This window comes from Nyctereutes procyonoides, unplaced genomic scaffold (assembly GCF_905146905.1).
Source record: "Nyctereutes procyonoides isolate TBG_1078 unplaced genomic scaffold, NYPRO_anot_genome, whole genome shotgun sequence".
Classification (NCBI taxonomy): Eukaryota; Metazoa; Chordata; class Mammalia; order Carnivora; family Canidae; genus Nyctereutes; species Nyctereutes procyonoides.
In genome coordinates this window covers 10,728,286-10,740,679 of record NW_026575052.1, presented here as the reverse complement: position 1 = coordinate 10,740,679, position 12,394 = coordinate 10,728,286, and the positions used below count along the sequence as shown (strand labels likewise).

At 58.0% G+C, this 12,394-nt stretch overlaps 1 protein-coding gene across 1 annotated transcript in view; it reads left to right on the top strand.

Annotated features, from left to right (window-relative positions):
* Positions 1–12,394, top strand: part of RUNX3 (RUNX family transcription factor 3) — a 59,761-nt gene that overhangs the window by 39,921 nt on the left and 7,446 nt on the right. The window contains exons 4-5 of the mRNA XM_055332809.1: positions 1,001–1,105; positions 12,067–12,225. Of these exons, the coding sequence (XP_055188784.1) occupies positions 1,001–1,105; positions 12,067–12,225 (264 nt within the window). The remainder of the gene's footprint in view (positions 1–1,000; positions 1,106–12,066; positions 12,226–12,394) is intronic.

Genomic DNA, 12,394 nt, shown 5'->3' with positions numbered 1-12,394 from the left:
TTGGAGCCAAATGTCTATCTAAAAATAGAACAGAGTTCTGGAAATAACAGTTGCGTCTACAAATGAAATGTCGGCAGCTCCCCAGTCAGCCCTCTCTCAGCGCCCCCTCCGCTCAGCAGTGAGGGGGCCGCAGGGGGGCAGCCCCCCAGAGTAAGGGGGCAGAGAAGGAAAAGACGAGGCTTCTGTGCATTGAAGCATTCTTGCAGCCTTTAAAAATGAAGTTTATGAAGGATTTTTAATGACATCAGAAAGTGGTTACGATGTGAAGTTAAATGAAGAAAAACAAAATCTGAAGATGCGTATTCTGGTATCCTTGCCACTCTGTAAACACACGTACCCACACAAAAGGGATTAGGGAAGGCAACACCCGAACTTTCTCTGGCTAGTGGGACTGCAGGTGATTTTTCTGTGTTCCCCAAATTTTCTACAAAGGTCATAATTACTTTCAGGAAAAAAATAACGTATTTTTGGAAAGATTTTATTTATTTATTTGAGGAAGAAAGAGCACAAGTTGGGGGGAGGGGCAGAGGGCGAGGGAGAAGCAGGCTCCCTGCTGAACAGGGAGCCCAATGCAGGGCTCAATCCCAGAACCCCGGCATCATGACCAGAGCCAAAGGCAGATGCTTCACCCACTGAGCCACCCAGGTGGCCCCAAAATATGTATTTTTATACATATTTTAAAGATATACTTGAGATGCTCCACACCCCAAAATCATGAGGGTCTCTGGTTAGAAGGAATGGCACAAAGGTTGCGGGGAGCAGGAGGAAATAGCAGGGTGCCCAGAGCATGGGGTGGGGTTAGATGATAAAATTGGTGCAAGATCTCCTGAGACCTTGAATGCCAAGGCCAGCAATTAGAACTTCACCCTAGAATTAGAGCCCCTTTGCCCAGTTTCAAAGGAGAGAGATCTGTGCCTTCGGGAAGGGAGAACAGGGTGAAGCTAATTATGTTAATAGCTCCAGGTGCCAACCTTCTGCCTTTATTCTCCACTCCCCCCAGGGAAGAGTTTTACACTGACCATCACCGTGTTCACCAACCCCACCCAAGTGGCCACCTACCACCGAGCCATCAAGGTGACTGTGGATGGACCCCGGGAACCCAGACGTAAGTGCCAGAGTCCCTGATCCCCTGGGTGTGGGGGAGAAGAGTCCAGCGGGGGGCGTGAGGGGCAGCAGCCAGGGTCAGATAGATGGCACTGGGTCCCTGGAGTGCCCCTGTGGAGGATCCCAGTCCTGGGCTCTACCTCCCAACACACTGTGTGCCTGCCCGCAAACCCTAAACCCTGGGTGCTTAGCCCTGGCCTGACCTCCTTCCCTGTGGGATGACTGCCCACGAAGGGGCGGGGCGCAGCTAAAGGAGTATGGATTTGCAATTTGCATTTGTTAAGGAAAGGAATAGGATGGAAAAAGCTTCAGATAGGGTATTTGTGAGGGGGGCGGGGTGGAGCCAGGTTTGCTCTGCTCCACCCCAGCTTCCTCTGCCAGTGGCTGAGGGAGGGAGCCATCAAAAACAGGAGCTGGTCTGGCTACGAGGCCAGATCCCCTCCTTGGAAACTTTCTTTGGATCTCAGTATATGACTTAAGTCACACAGAGCCCAGGCCATCTGACCCCAAAACCCATACTCAGGAATGCAGATTGGATTCTGCAAATGTTTATTGAGCACCTACTATGTGCAGGGAGTCCTGATGTGTGCAGTTTAGCATCAGAGAGAATTTGTGTTTAATTGCTTCTGTCTTCCAAAGGACCCAGAGTTTGCAGATTTAGATTAGGGGGGGTGGGAGGGGCAGCTGCCACAGGGTGGGCCAGAGGCCTGTGTTCACCAAATGAATGAATGACTGTGCTTTCATGAATTAATGGAACTGAGAACCAGCTGGCCACCTCTGGACTGGCTGCTTTCTGGACCCTGCCCAGAGTGCTTGTCTGGAGCCCCCCACCCCTACTTGCAGCATGCAAGTGTGGGGTACGGAGAGCTGCCCTGTCTTTCTCTTTGTGATAGTGGCCCTTTGCGTTTAGAAACCCTCTTGTGTTTATTATCTCATGGGATCCTTGTGACAGCGGAGCCAAAGGGTCATCCCAGTGAGAAGAGAATCCAGGCCAGGGGATGTTGAGAACCTGCCAGGGCCTCCCACGGTCTGCTGGGAGCTGCCTTGCCATCCAGAGACCGGTCTTCAATTTCCATTCCAAGCTGGGTGGACTTGGGACAGGAAGACAGAATGGAGACTTGAGCCTGGGAGGCTCAGAACAAGGCTTGGCTATGCCAGGGTGTCGTTAGTGAGGGCCACCCAGACCAGGTTCTGGGCTGGCCCCTTCCTTCTTGGGAATCAGGCCGGCCTGGCTCCCCATCTGTCCAGTTCCTGGGCCCACTCCAGTGTCTGGCCACATGGGAAGTCCTCCCTGCAGGCTCTCGGGGCCTCCTCCTCCAGCCCCCCTGAGCTCCCACGCATGGCCATCAGGCCCACAGGTGGGCATCTGCTCTGGCCAGATTCCTGTTGGGATTGGACTTGGATGGGTCCATGCCCCTGGCTTTGGGCTTCACAGCCCCGGATAGGTTGTATCTTCTTTTTAGCCTCCGTTTGTCATCTGTGAACTGGGTCAATGATCCCAAGAGTCTCAAGGTGGTGATGGTTGGGAAGCCCTTGTGAACCATAGGCCCCCATGGTGCAGAGAACAGATTCTGAGCCAGCCTGCCTGGTAGAGGGACCTTGGGCAAGTTGCTAGCCTCTCCGGGCCTCAGCCCCTCCTCCCGGAAGTGCGGTGATACCACCCACACTGCAGGCCTAGAGATCAGTGACAGCATGTGGATAGCATCTGGCTGTGGCAGTGGGAGGGTCCTGCTGAGTCACTGGATCCGTGGTGTTCTGTTATCCCCAGTACCTGGCCACTGCCATGCATTCCCACCGCCACCACCACCATTAGGGAATGGTGACCCTCTCTGGTGACCCACGCGGCTGCTGACAAACCCACACCATGGCCATAGAGGTATAAAGGAGGTGATGTGCCACTCTGTTCTCCAGGGGCAGGATGGGAATGGACAAAAGCTACAGTCAGGCTCAGTGTGATGAGAAAGCACTTAGGAACCACTCCACAAAGCACCCAGTCCGTGGAGGCATGTGAGCAGGGGCCCTGGAGCTTGCTAGGAACGTTCCGAGGGCCCAGCAATGCCTGGAATCCCTCAGGGCCCTTTCTGTCCAGCCCTGCTCCTCCCAGAGCTGCCCACCTTCCCCCTGGAGTCCCTTGGGTGACAGTAGAGGCTCAGCCCTGGCTTTAGGCGCCCCCAGTTAGAATCCCTTGGTTGCTCTTCTCTCCCAGGGTCCCACAGACCTGAGACAGCCCTTCTGGGGGGGAAGCTGACAGAGGAAGGGGTGGCACAGGACAAGGCAACAGAGGCCAGAGGGAGACAAGGCAGGAAGAGGAAGGAGAAGGAGCTGGAGGCCAGGAAATAGGCTGGAGTCAGAGGCCCATCTAGCCCTGGGACCTGAGGCAGACGGCACCCCTCTCTGGGCCTTGGCATGGGCCAGACCTGTGGCTTTAAAGCGACTTGTTCAAACATAATCTTAACAGCAGCTTATTTATAGAGAAGAGCAGCTGTGGGAGGGGGCAGTTCTCCAGCCTCGCATCCCGAGGACCTGCTTGTTCCTGCCCCTGCCCACCCAGCCCTCAAGTCAGGTCTGACCAGCATCCGGGCTTCTGACCTCAACCTGGCCTTCAGTCTGTGAGCTTGGTCAAATCGTCTTCCTTTCTTGGCCTCTGTTTCCCCTCCTAGAAGAAGGAAGGGACCAGCTCAGTGCTGTTGGTCACCAGGTGTCTCCTACATACCTGGTGCAGAGTCCCCGTTAACGGGTCCTCAGCCGGCCCAAGAGGAGACAGGCCAGGAGGCAGAGCCACTTGCCCGAGGGTGAGCTTCAGTGCACCCCATGGGCTCTGATCTGGGACTCAGGGAAGTGGGGGCCACTTAGAAGGGCCTTTCCTCCCTCACTGTGCTCATCTGTAAAATGGGGATGATATTAGCTAATAATTAGCCTCTGCTCTGGGGAGTTGTCTGAGCATTAAAGGAGCTTGCAGCTGCCCAGCCCACAGGAAGTACCCAAACCCTCATGGATTATCACAGGATTTCCTTTCTGGGCTTTTCTCCTGCTTTGTGACTCCCAGCCCCATGTGAGGGCTGAGCCTTCTGTGGGGTTGGGTGGGGTGGGAGTAGGGGCTGGTCCTGGGAGCCAAGGAGTGGGAGTCTGCAGATCCCTGAGGCCCAGCTGTGGGTTCTGTGGCTGGGTCGTTCCCCTCTGGTGCCCTGCAGAGCATGCCCGATCTGCAGCCAGGTGGCTGGCTGGGTTTGAAGGCTGGCTTGGTGGCTTCCTGCCTGTGTGGCCTTGGTTTCTGAGGTTCTCAATGCTGGTGTCCCTCATAGTCACCGGGGGCTGGTTAAAAAAGCAGGTGGCTGAGCAGAATCCAGGATTCAGGCAGGAGGCAGTCCAGTGCCTGGCAATTCTGGCATGGACCATGGTTTAAGAACTGCTCGCCCCATCTTCCAAGCTTAGCAGGTGCTGGTACCTGAAAGCGTAGGACCCAAGTTCTTAATCCTGCCTGAGGTAGAGGGGGGCGGTTCTGGCATCTTGCCTGTGGGCCCTTTCTTCCCAAAAATGCACACAGAATGATTTCAACAAATATTTTCCTGGGCACCTTTCAGGTGTCTGGCACTGTTCTAGAAGCTGAGGATGCCACAGTGAATCCAATAGACAGGCTCCATCCCTTTCAGGTCTTACACGCTAGCAGTGGGGAAAGATGGTAAATAGTTCTCTTGTCACCGTGGCCCACACTGCCCTCCCTGATCTGTGCTCCTTACCCCTGCCTTCTTCTCTGACATCTTCCTCCTCACTCACCCCACTCTGGCCACACCGGCCTCCTGGCTGGTCCTCGAATTGGGCGGCCACGTCCCTGCCGCGGGGCCTTTGCACTGCTATTCTCTCTCTCTGGAACACTCCTCCCCAGACACCCCTAGAATCACGGCTGACTCTTTTCCACCCTAATTGAAGTCTTTACCCTAACTTCTCAGTGAGCCGCCTCCCCTGACATGCTGCTTCAGATCACACACTCACCCACCGCCACCCATACTTACCAGCCTGGATTTTGCTTGGAGCCCTGGTTACTTTCCAAGATGCTATAGAGTTCATACATTTATTTCATTTATTTCTCATCTCTCCTCACCAGTGTCTGTGCTCCATGGGGCAGAGGTTCTCTCCTCTGCTTTGCTAGGCACTGGCCTAGAGCCCGAAATGCAGATGTGAGCACTTAGGAGGCGCTCAGTAAATGTTTGTGGAGTAAATGAAGTAAACAAATGATTAGCTGATTTAATTTCAGGTAGTGAGAAGTCTTTTTTTTTTAAGATTTTATTTATTTATTCAAGAGAGACACAGAGAGAGGGGCAGAGACACAGGCAGAGCGAGAAGCAGGCTCCCTGCAGGGAGCCCAATGCGGGACTCGATTCTAGAACCCTGGATCATGACCTGAGCCAAAGCCAGACGCTCAATCCCTGAGCCACCCAAGTGCCCCGGTAGCGAGAAGTCTTAATGAAGAAAAACAGAGCTGGGTGAAGGGGTAGGGAGTACAGGGATAGGACGTGGGCAGGGAGTGGATCCAGGGGGGCCGGTTGAAGAGGTGACATTTGGCCAGAGAGGTCTGAAGGAAGTAAGCACAGAGCCACTGTGGCTGCTGGGGGCCCCCAGACAGCATGGGCAGGAGAAGTGACCCTAAGCCTGTCTCTGGACCTTCAAGGGTCCTCAAGGTGCCACAGTTTCGCTTTCAGCTCCAGGTACGGGGAGGCAGAGGGGTGCCTGGGTTGAGGAGAGGCAACTGCTCCTGGCCCCTGGCTCCCAGGATCCCCTAGATCCCCAGGGGAGTGCACCCAGCAGGAGGGAAGGGGTTAACCTCAGACCTCCCGGCTTCCCCTAATCAACCCCAGGCCGCTGGAAGCCCCACTTGCAGCCCTGGGAGGGAGCAGCTTGCCTCCCTGCCCGCTGGCCCCCCGCCAGCCCATTTCCCTGCCCAGCCACCGACCAGCTTTCATCTGCTCACAGGGGGCCGATTCAAGGCAGACCACCCGGGGCCCAGCACCCGCCTGCGATTCCGCGCGCGGTTGTTAAGAGTCGGGTGTAAATCTCCTGACAGGCCACAGAGCGGGCCTTGGGCCCGGGTGCCCCACCCCGCGGCTGGGCGGACAGTGGAGGCTGTGTCTGGGTTGTGACCGCACCAGGGCTGGGCCTGGCAGCCGAGGAGGCAGCCGAGTGGCTTCAGATGGGTGAAGGCCCCGTCACTGGGGCCCACATTGTTCCCGGCAGCCGATGCTGTTCCTGAGCCCTGCCCAGCTCGGCTTCTCCCTGGCCCCTGGCCCCTGGCCCCCGGCCCCCGTGGCCTCCTGTCTCCCACCAGCTGAGGCAGAATGATGAGCTGGCCTCTGGCCAGTGGAGCCTCACCGCCCGTCAACACAGCACTCCCCTCTCGGAGGTCTCAGGAGGCCAAGACCTTAGCTGTCACGCTTCATGCAAGGTGCTGACCATTTCCAGGTGTGACCTTGACCCTGTGCCTCCACTTTGCCGTCTGTAAAATGGGGACAACGGTAGCAGCCTCACAGAGGGCTGTGGCCCTTGTAGGTGACACACGTGGCCCACCTAGCACAGTGCGTGGCCCATCGTCTATGCCCACAGAAGTGGTTGCACTCTCATCATGGGGGCCTGCGTTGGGCCAGCGTGAAGGCAGGGCGATGGCTCCGACGGTTTCCCCAGAAGTACCAGGTACCTGGTAGGTGCGGGGGCCCCATGCTGGCCCAGCTGGTAGTGATGAAGGATGCCCTGGGACTGCGGATAAGGGAGCCCCCAGCCCAGAACCCAGCCCTGTCCTCTGCCACCAGCACTGCATGACCCTGGGTGAATCAGCGGTCTGGCTGGGCCCCAGTGTTCATTCCCCCCCTTCTGACCCTTCTCCTACGTCTGCGAGGCTGGGCACCCCCACTTTGTAGACACATTAAGGAAGAACTGCGGACCCCAGGACGCCTTCCCTGAGGCTCCAGGCCAGACTGCTGGTTTCATTCCTGCAGCCTGTTCCTGCCCTTGGGAGTTAGATTGTGATCTCCATTTTACAGATGAGACAGCTGAAGCCCCAGGGGAGAAAGGGACCTGCCCCCCCCCCCCCCCCCCCCCCGTCACCAGTCAGGGAGAGCTGTCTCCTACAGGCCTGGGCCACTGGGACCTGCCCTCCCACAAATGGGGTCGCAGCTCTAAGGGAGACAGTGTTGCAGGGGCTGTCAGTGACCTGAGCCCAGCTACTGGAGGCTGACAGGTCGCCTGAGCCAGGTGTGGCGGGCCAAGGTGGGGCCTTACCCAGGTGGCCCCCATCCTCCCAGCAAAGTGCCTTACCTTTAGACCCATGGGGGGGTCTGTCCTGCAGCTCATCTTCACCTCGGGGGGCTAGACGGTGTAAAAACCACATTACAGGAGTAGCAGCTGAGGCCCAGAGCGGGAGAGGGACTTGGAGGTTAGAGCAAAGTGAGGCTCTAGCTTCGGAGCAGGGCAGAGCTTCTGGTGGGTCCACCGAGACCCTCTCCTCCCCATGGCCCACCCTCCTGGGCCCACAGAGAGCCAGTCTGGGCCCTGAGCCTGGGCCGGGCCCTAACACCCTTGTCTGAGGCCCCCTGATGATCAAAACCCAGGCCCCTTTCTTGCAGGAAGGCCTCCAGGAAGAGAAGGTGGCCTCAAGCTGTCTGTGTGACCTCGAGCATGTCATTGACCCGTAGCCAGCCTCCGTTTCTTCACCTGTAAAATAGGGACAGTGGGGATGATGCGGGGTGAAGCCAGGCGGGCATGTCAGTGACGACATAGACGCTGGAGTGGAGGAAGCTTTCAGCGAGCTAAGCTTTGGCTGCAGCTCTTACTCTGTGCTCGGCTCGGCTCGTGCTCCTACTGCTCTGAGCCTGCAGGGTGCTGCCGGGTGGGCTGGGCACGGAGACGGGGTCCGCCTGAAGGGGAGGGGCTCTGGGCTGAGCCCGAAAGGACCCGGAAGCCTCCTGGCAGGGGCTGCGCTGGAGCTGAGCTGGGGCTCTGAAGTGTGAGAGGTGGAGAGTGCTAGAGAAAGGCCGAGAACAGCAGCATCAAGAGGAGGCGGGTGGTAGGGGGTGAACCCTGCGTGAGCAGCCCTGCCTTCTTTCTTCCTGGAGGCCCTCCTACGGCCAGAGGCTGAGCTTTGTAATCTTATGCCAGAGACTTTCAAAGCTAGAGGGGCCTCAGGGAGCAAGCGGCGCAGCGGGGAAACTGAGGCACAACGTGACAGGGCCGGGCCCCAGGTGACCGAGTAAGCGAGGCCAGCGCGCCCCACCCAGCTCCCACGGTGGGTGGCCAAATGAAAGAGGTCTATTCTGTAGGCCCATCTATCCTCAGGCACAGGAAGTTCCGTTCTGCTCCAAATGTGACGGCCGGGCCCTGTGGCTCCAAGACTCTCTGGCGCCCGGGCCACGCGGAGGCACCTCAGCCTCCCCTCGCCCCTCCCTGGCAGCGGCTCCGGAGTCCCGCGGCAGCAAGGAGGCGACTCCCCAAGTACTGTTAGAACTGCCCTGCTCCAGTGTGGCCCTGGCGAAGGCAGAGAGCAGCAGATGGTGGAGCACGTGCTCTCGGGCCTGACCGCCTGGTGTCCGTCCCAGGCCAAGCACGCAGCGTCGGTCCCCTCTGGAAGCCTCAGTAGTCCCACCTGTACAGTGGGAGCAAAACGGAAAGTGTCAGGAGAGAGAACACGCACCGGACTTGGCCTCAGGGGTCTGCCTGCCAGTGCAGGCTCCCCCCCCTCCCCCCCCCCACCACCACCCCAGCTCTGTGTCTCAGACTCAACCATTGTGGCTTCGGCTTCGGGGTGAGGATGCTAATCCTGCCCCCCTCCGTGTGAGCCGGTATAGAAGTGACAGTCAAGATATCAGCGACCCATGTAGATGGAGCGCATTCCTAGACCTTGTTTGGCCAGGACAGGGATGCTGCAGCTTGGCGGGGGCAGGGGGGTGGAGGGGAGTGTGACTCGAGTGAGGCCACCAGGCTGCACAAGTGGCAGGCCCATCCTTGAGCCCAGGCTGCTGTGAACTCTGCCCTCCTTCCGCTGGGCTGCAGGAGTAACCGTAAACACCTCGTACACAGTGTGACTCAGAAACAGGACTTCGTTCCGCGGTGACGATAATTACAAGGCCTGACGTTCTGCACCAGTTTTTGTGTGGGCCCCATTGGCTCACTTCAAACTTGTGGTTGACCGAGGCACCCAGAATCTTTGCACCCAGCTGCTGTCAGGTCAGGCTGCAGCCCCGCGTCTACGCGGCCGACTTCCTCCCTGTTGGGATCGTCCTGAATTCATGTGTCGTCCAGCTTGGCCACACGTCACCCTGCCACCCTCGGTGGCTGCAACAGCTGCGTCGAGGCGTTTCTCCCCAGGTCCTTGAGGGCTGCGCTGCGACACTCCCCTAGAGACCACCTCCTGAGGGTCTCTGCTAAGCAGGCCTCAGTGGCTAAGGTTACCCAACCAACCAGAAAATGAAATCTCGAACTCTGAGGTTGCCAACTGGCAGCGGGTAGGCAGGACACATCCTACAGGTTGGTTTGGGGTTTTTAGAGGGTTTTGTTTTCTTTTTGTTTTTGTTTTCGTTTTCAGTATTGGAATTAATGGCCGGCATATAAAGAGTTCACATAGAAGTGGGGTTCTCCTGGTAACCTGGAGGCTCTGGCAACACTGGGCCCACCCTCATCAGGGCACCGGCCAGCTGGACTGCGTGGCAACTGGCCCTTCTGCAAAGCACACCCCCTCCACTCTGCCCCACTCCCCACCCATCCCGTGTGCCGCATGGACGTGACTTGCCTGGTGCCCACAGGTGTCAGAGTCTGTAGCCCCAGCTCCAGCTCAGGTCACCCCCAGCCTTCATTTGCCCCCTTACCAACGGTCCTAGGAGGCAGCACAGGGGCCTGGCTGGAAGCCGAGTGGTCTCATCTTAGCTGACGGTATCCGACGGTGTCCCCTGGCCTCTAGGACTGGGGCCTCCTCCGAGGAGAAAGTGGGTTCCCTGCTTCTTGCTGACTTGCTGAGCCTACTGTGGCTCCCAGGACTCCCTGTTCATCTCTAAGAACCTCCAGGTGCCCATCTGAGGCAGGGGTGTGCAGGGAGCCTGGGTGCATCTAGGGTGCCAGGATCCACTGCATCCCCAGTTTGAAAATCAGAAATCCAACCCTTTCTGAGGCCTCTACCTCTGTTTCCTCATTCCCAGGGACCCTCACTAGTCATTTCACACTTTTCTAGGCCCCCAGCACGTGTCGCGGCCTCAGGAAGAACAGCGAGGGGTTCTGTTTTACATCCCATCTACTTCTCTCTTCTCTCCTTGCCAGTCTAGAAAATTCGGCAGGTCAGCAGATCCGAGGACTCAGGCAAGGCCCTTAGCCGCTCCCCTTGCTTCTTCTCCGAGGACATCCTGCTCTTCCTCGCTGTGTGACTGAGGGCAAGCCTGTTCACCTCTCTGAGCTGTAATTCTCTTTGTAAAAAGAGAACCCGGCCACCCTGCCTGTCTGGCCTCCTGCCTCTGTCGGGATCGGGATTGGGGTGGGGTCCAGTGGAGTGGAACGGACCAGCCACCAGCCTCGGGTGTTAGGCTCGTGGCTGGTGTCTGCACTGGAGAGATCCCCAGACACAATGAGGTGTGAACAGCGTTGCTCCTGGGTGTACTGCCCGTGAATAGTGGAGGAAATGTGAAAACAACCTAATCATCCGTCCCAGAGGGCCGGCTGAGTGAGCTGCGGCCTCCAGGGGCCGTGCCAGGGCAGGAGGAGGGACAGCTGCTGGCCAGTGCTGAGCCCTGCCTGTGCCACCCGGGAGGGCTCCCCAGGTGTAGCGGGAGCTCATTGTTTCTATGGTGCTGGGTTCCTCCCCCCATTTTACAGATCAGGAGACTGAGGTGGTACTCTGGGATGTGCTACTGGAAAAGCGAGCTAGAGAATTATAAACCTGAGACCATTCAAGAAGTTCCGTGAGAAACTGGTTCTGTGTTTTCCATGCATGTGACACCAAAAAAGGCTGGAAAGAGAGACCACCCAACTGACCACGTGGGGGCTTCTGGGGAGGGGTTTAGAGCGGGTCAGAGGAACCATTGGCCTTACCTATAGTTCGGTAATGCTTTTATTTTTATAGAGATTCGTGTGTTGCTTGTGAAATGTAAAGTGAATAATTGAAAAAGTGGGAGGTGGGGGGTGGTTCCCGCAAGTTGATGTCATTCCAGAAGCTGTGAGGGTAGCCTCAGCTAGCTGCACAGAGGCAGGGGCATGACCATCCCGCCCCTGCCCATCTCCTCGGGGACCAGGAGACAAAGCTGGGGCCCTCCTGTGTGGGCCATGGCTTGGAAGTAATAGGAAATGCTAACAGTTTCTCCAGGGGTGACGCCCCAGGCCAGGGCACTGGCCCTCTGTCCCCAGCTTCCAGTCAGAGGTGCGAGTTCAGCCCCTCCCTGAAGTGCCCCATGCGTCTTGTGCACGTCTCGGTGAATCTTCCTCCCCTGTCTGAGGCCAGGAGAGAAGCAGCATGTGCTGGGGGTTCCCAGGCTGGCCCAGGGCTGGAGCAGCCACTTGTCCCACTCCGGCACCACCTATTATTCTTGTAGATGTGGGGAGTGTGACGTCTGGGACACCTGGAGGCAGAGGGTGGCAGCACTCCTGGGTTGTCTCCCTCGCTACCATGGGAGCCCCCATGAGCCACCTTCACAGGCCCACTGCCTCAGTTTCCCCTTCTGCACAGTGGGTTGTAGAAGTTCAGGTAGAAGGATGTCTGTTCCCACTCAGGCAGGCAGGGCTGAGACGGGCCATCACGGCAGCCCCAAGGCAGCACGTCATGGCCATCCTCTGTCCAGAAAGTCTTTGGGGAACTCAGGATGGAGGTTGGGAGTAAGCTGAGGATTGCCCTGGAGAGGTCTCGGGCTGGACCTCCGGGAGAACCTCCCAGCAGAGTGAGGCATTTCTGTCCCCCTGAGACTCTCGGGAACCAGCTGCTGACGGGCTCCCCATGCTCTGCAGGACACCGGCAGAAGCTGGAGGACCAGACCAAGGCGTTCCCCGACCGCTTCGGGGAGCTGGAACGGCTGCGCATGCGGGTGACGCCGAGCACGCCCAGCCCCCGCGGCTCCATCAGCACCACCAGCCACTATAGCAGCCAGGCCCAGACCCCCATCCAAGGTACGGCCCAGCGGGAGCGGGCGGGGACCGGGACGGGGCCCCAGATGAGGGCGCCCTTGGAGGAGCAGGCGCTGCGCCGCCTTGTGAAGGAGGATGCTCCTGCCCACTGGCTCCTACGGATGTGTCCTTAGGGATGCTCCTCCATTCATTCACTCAGCAAACACTCACC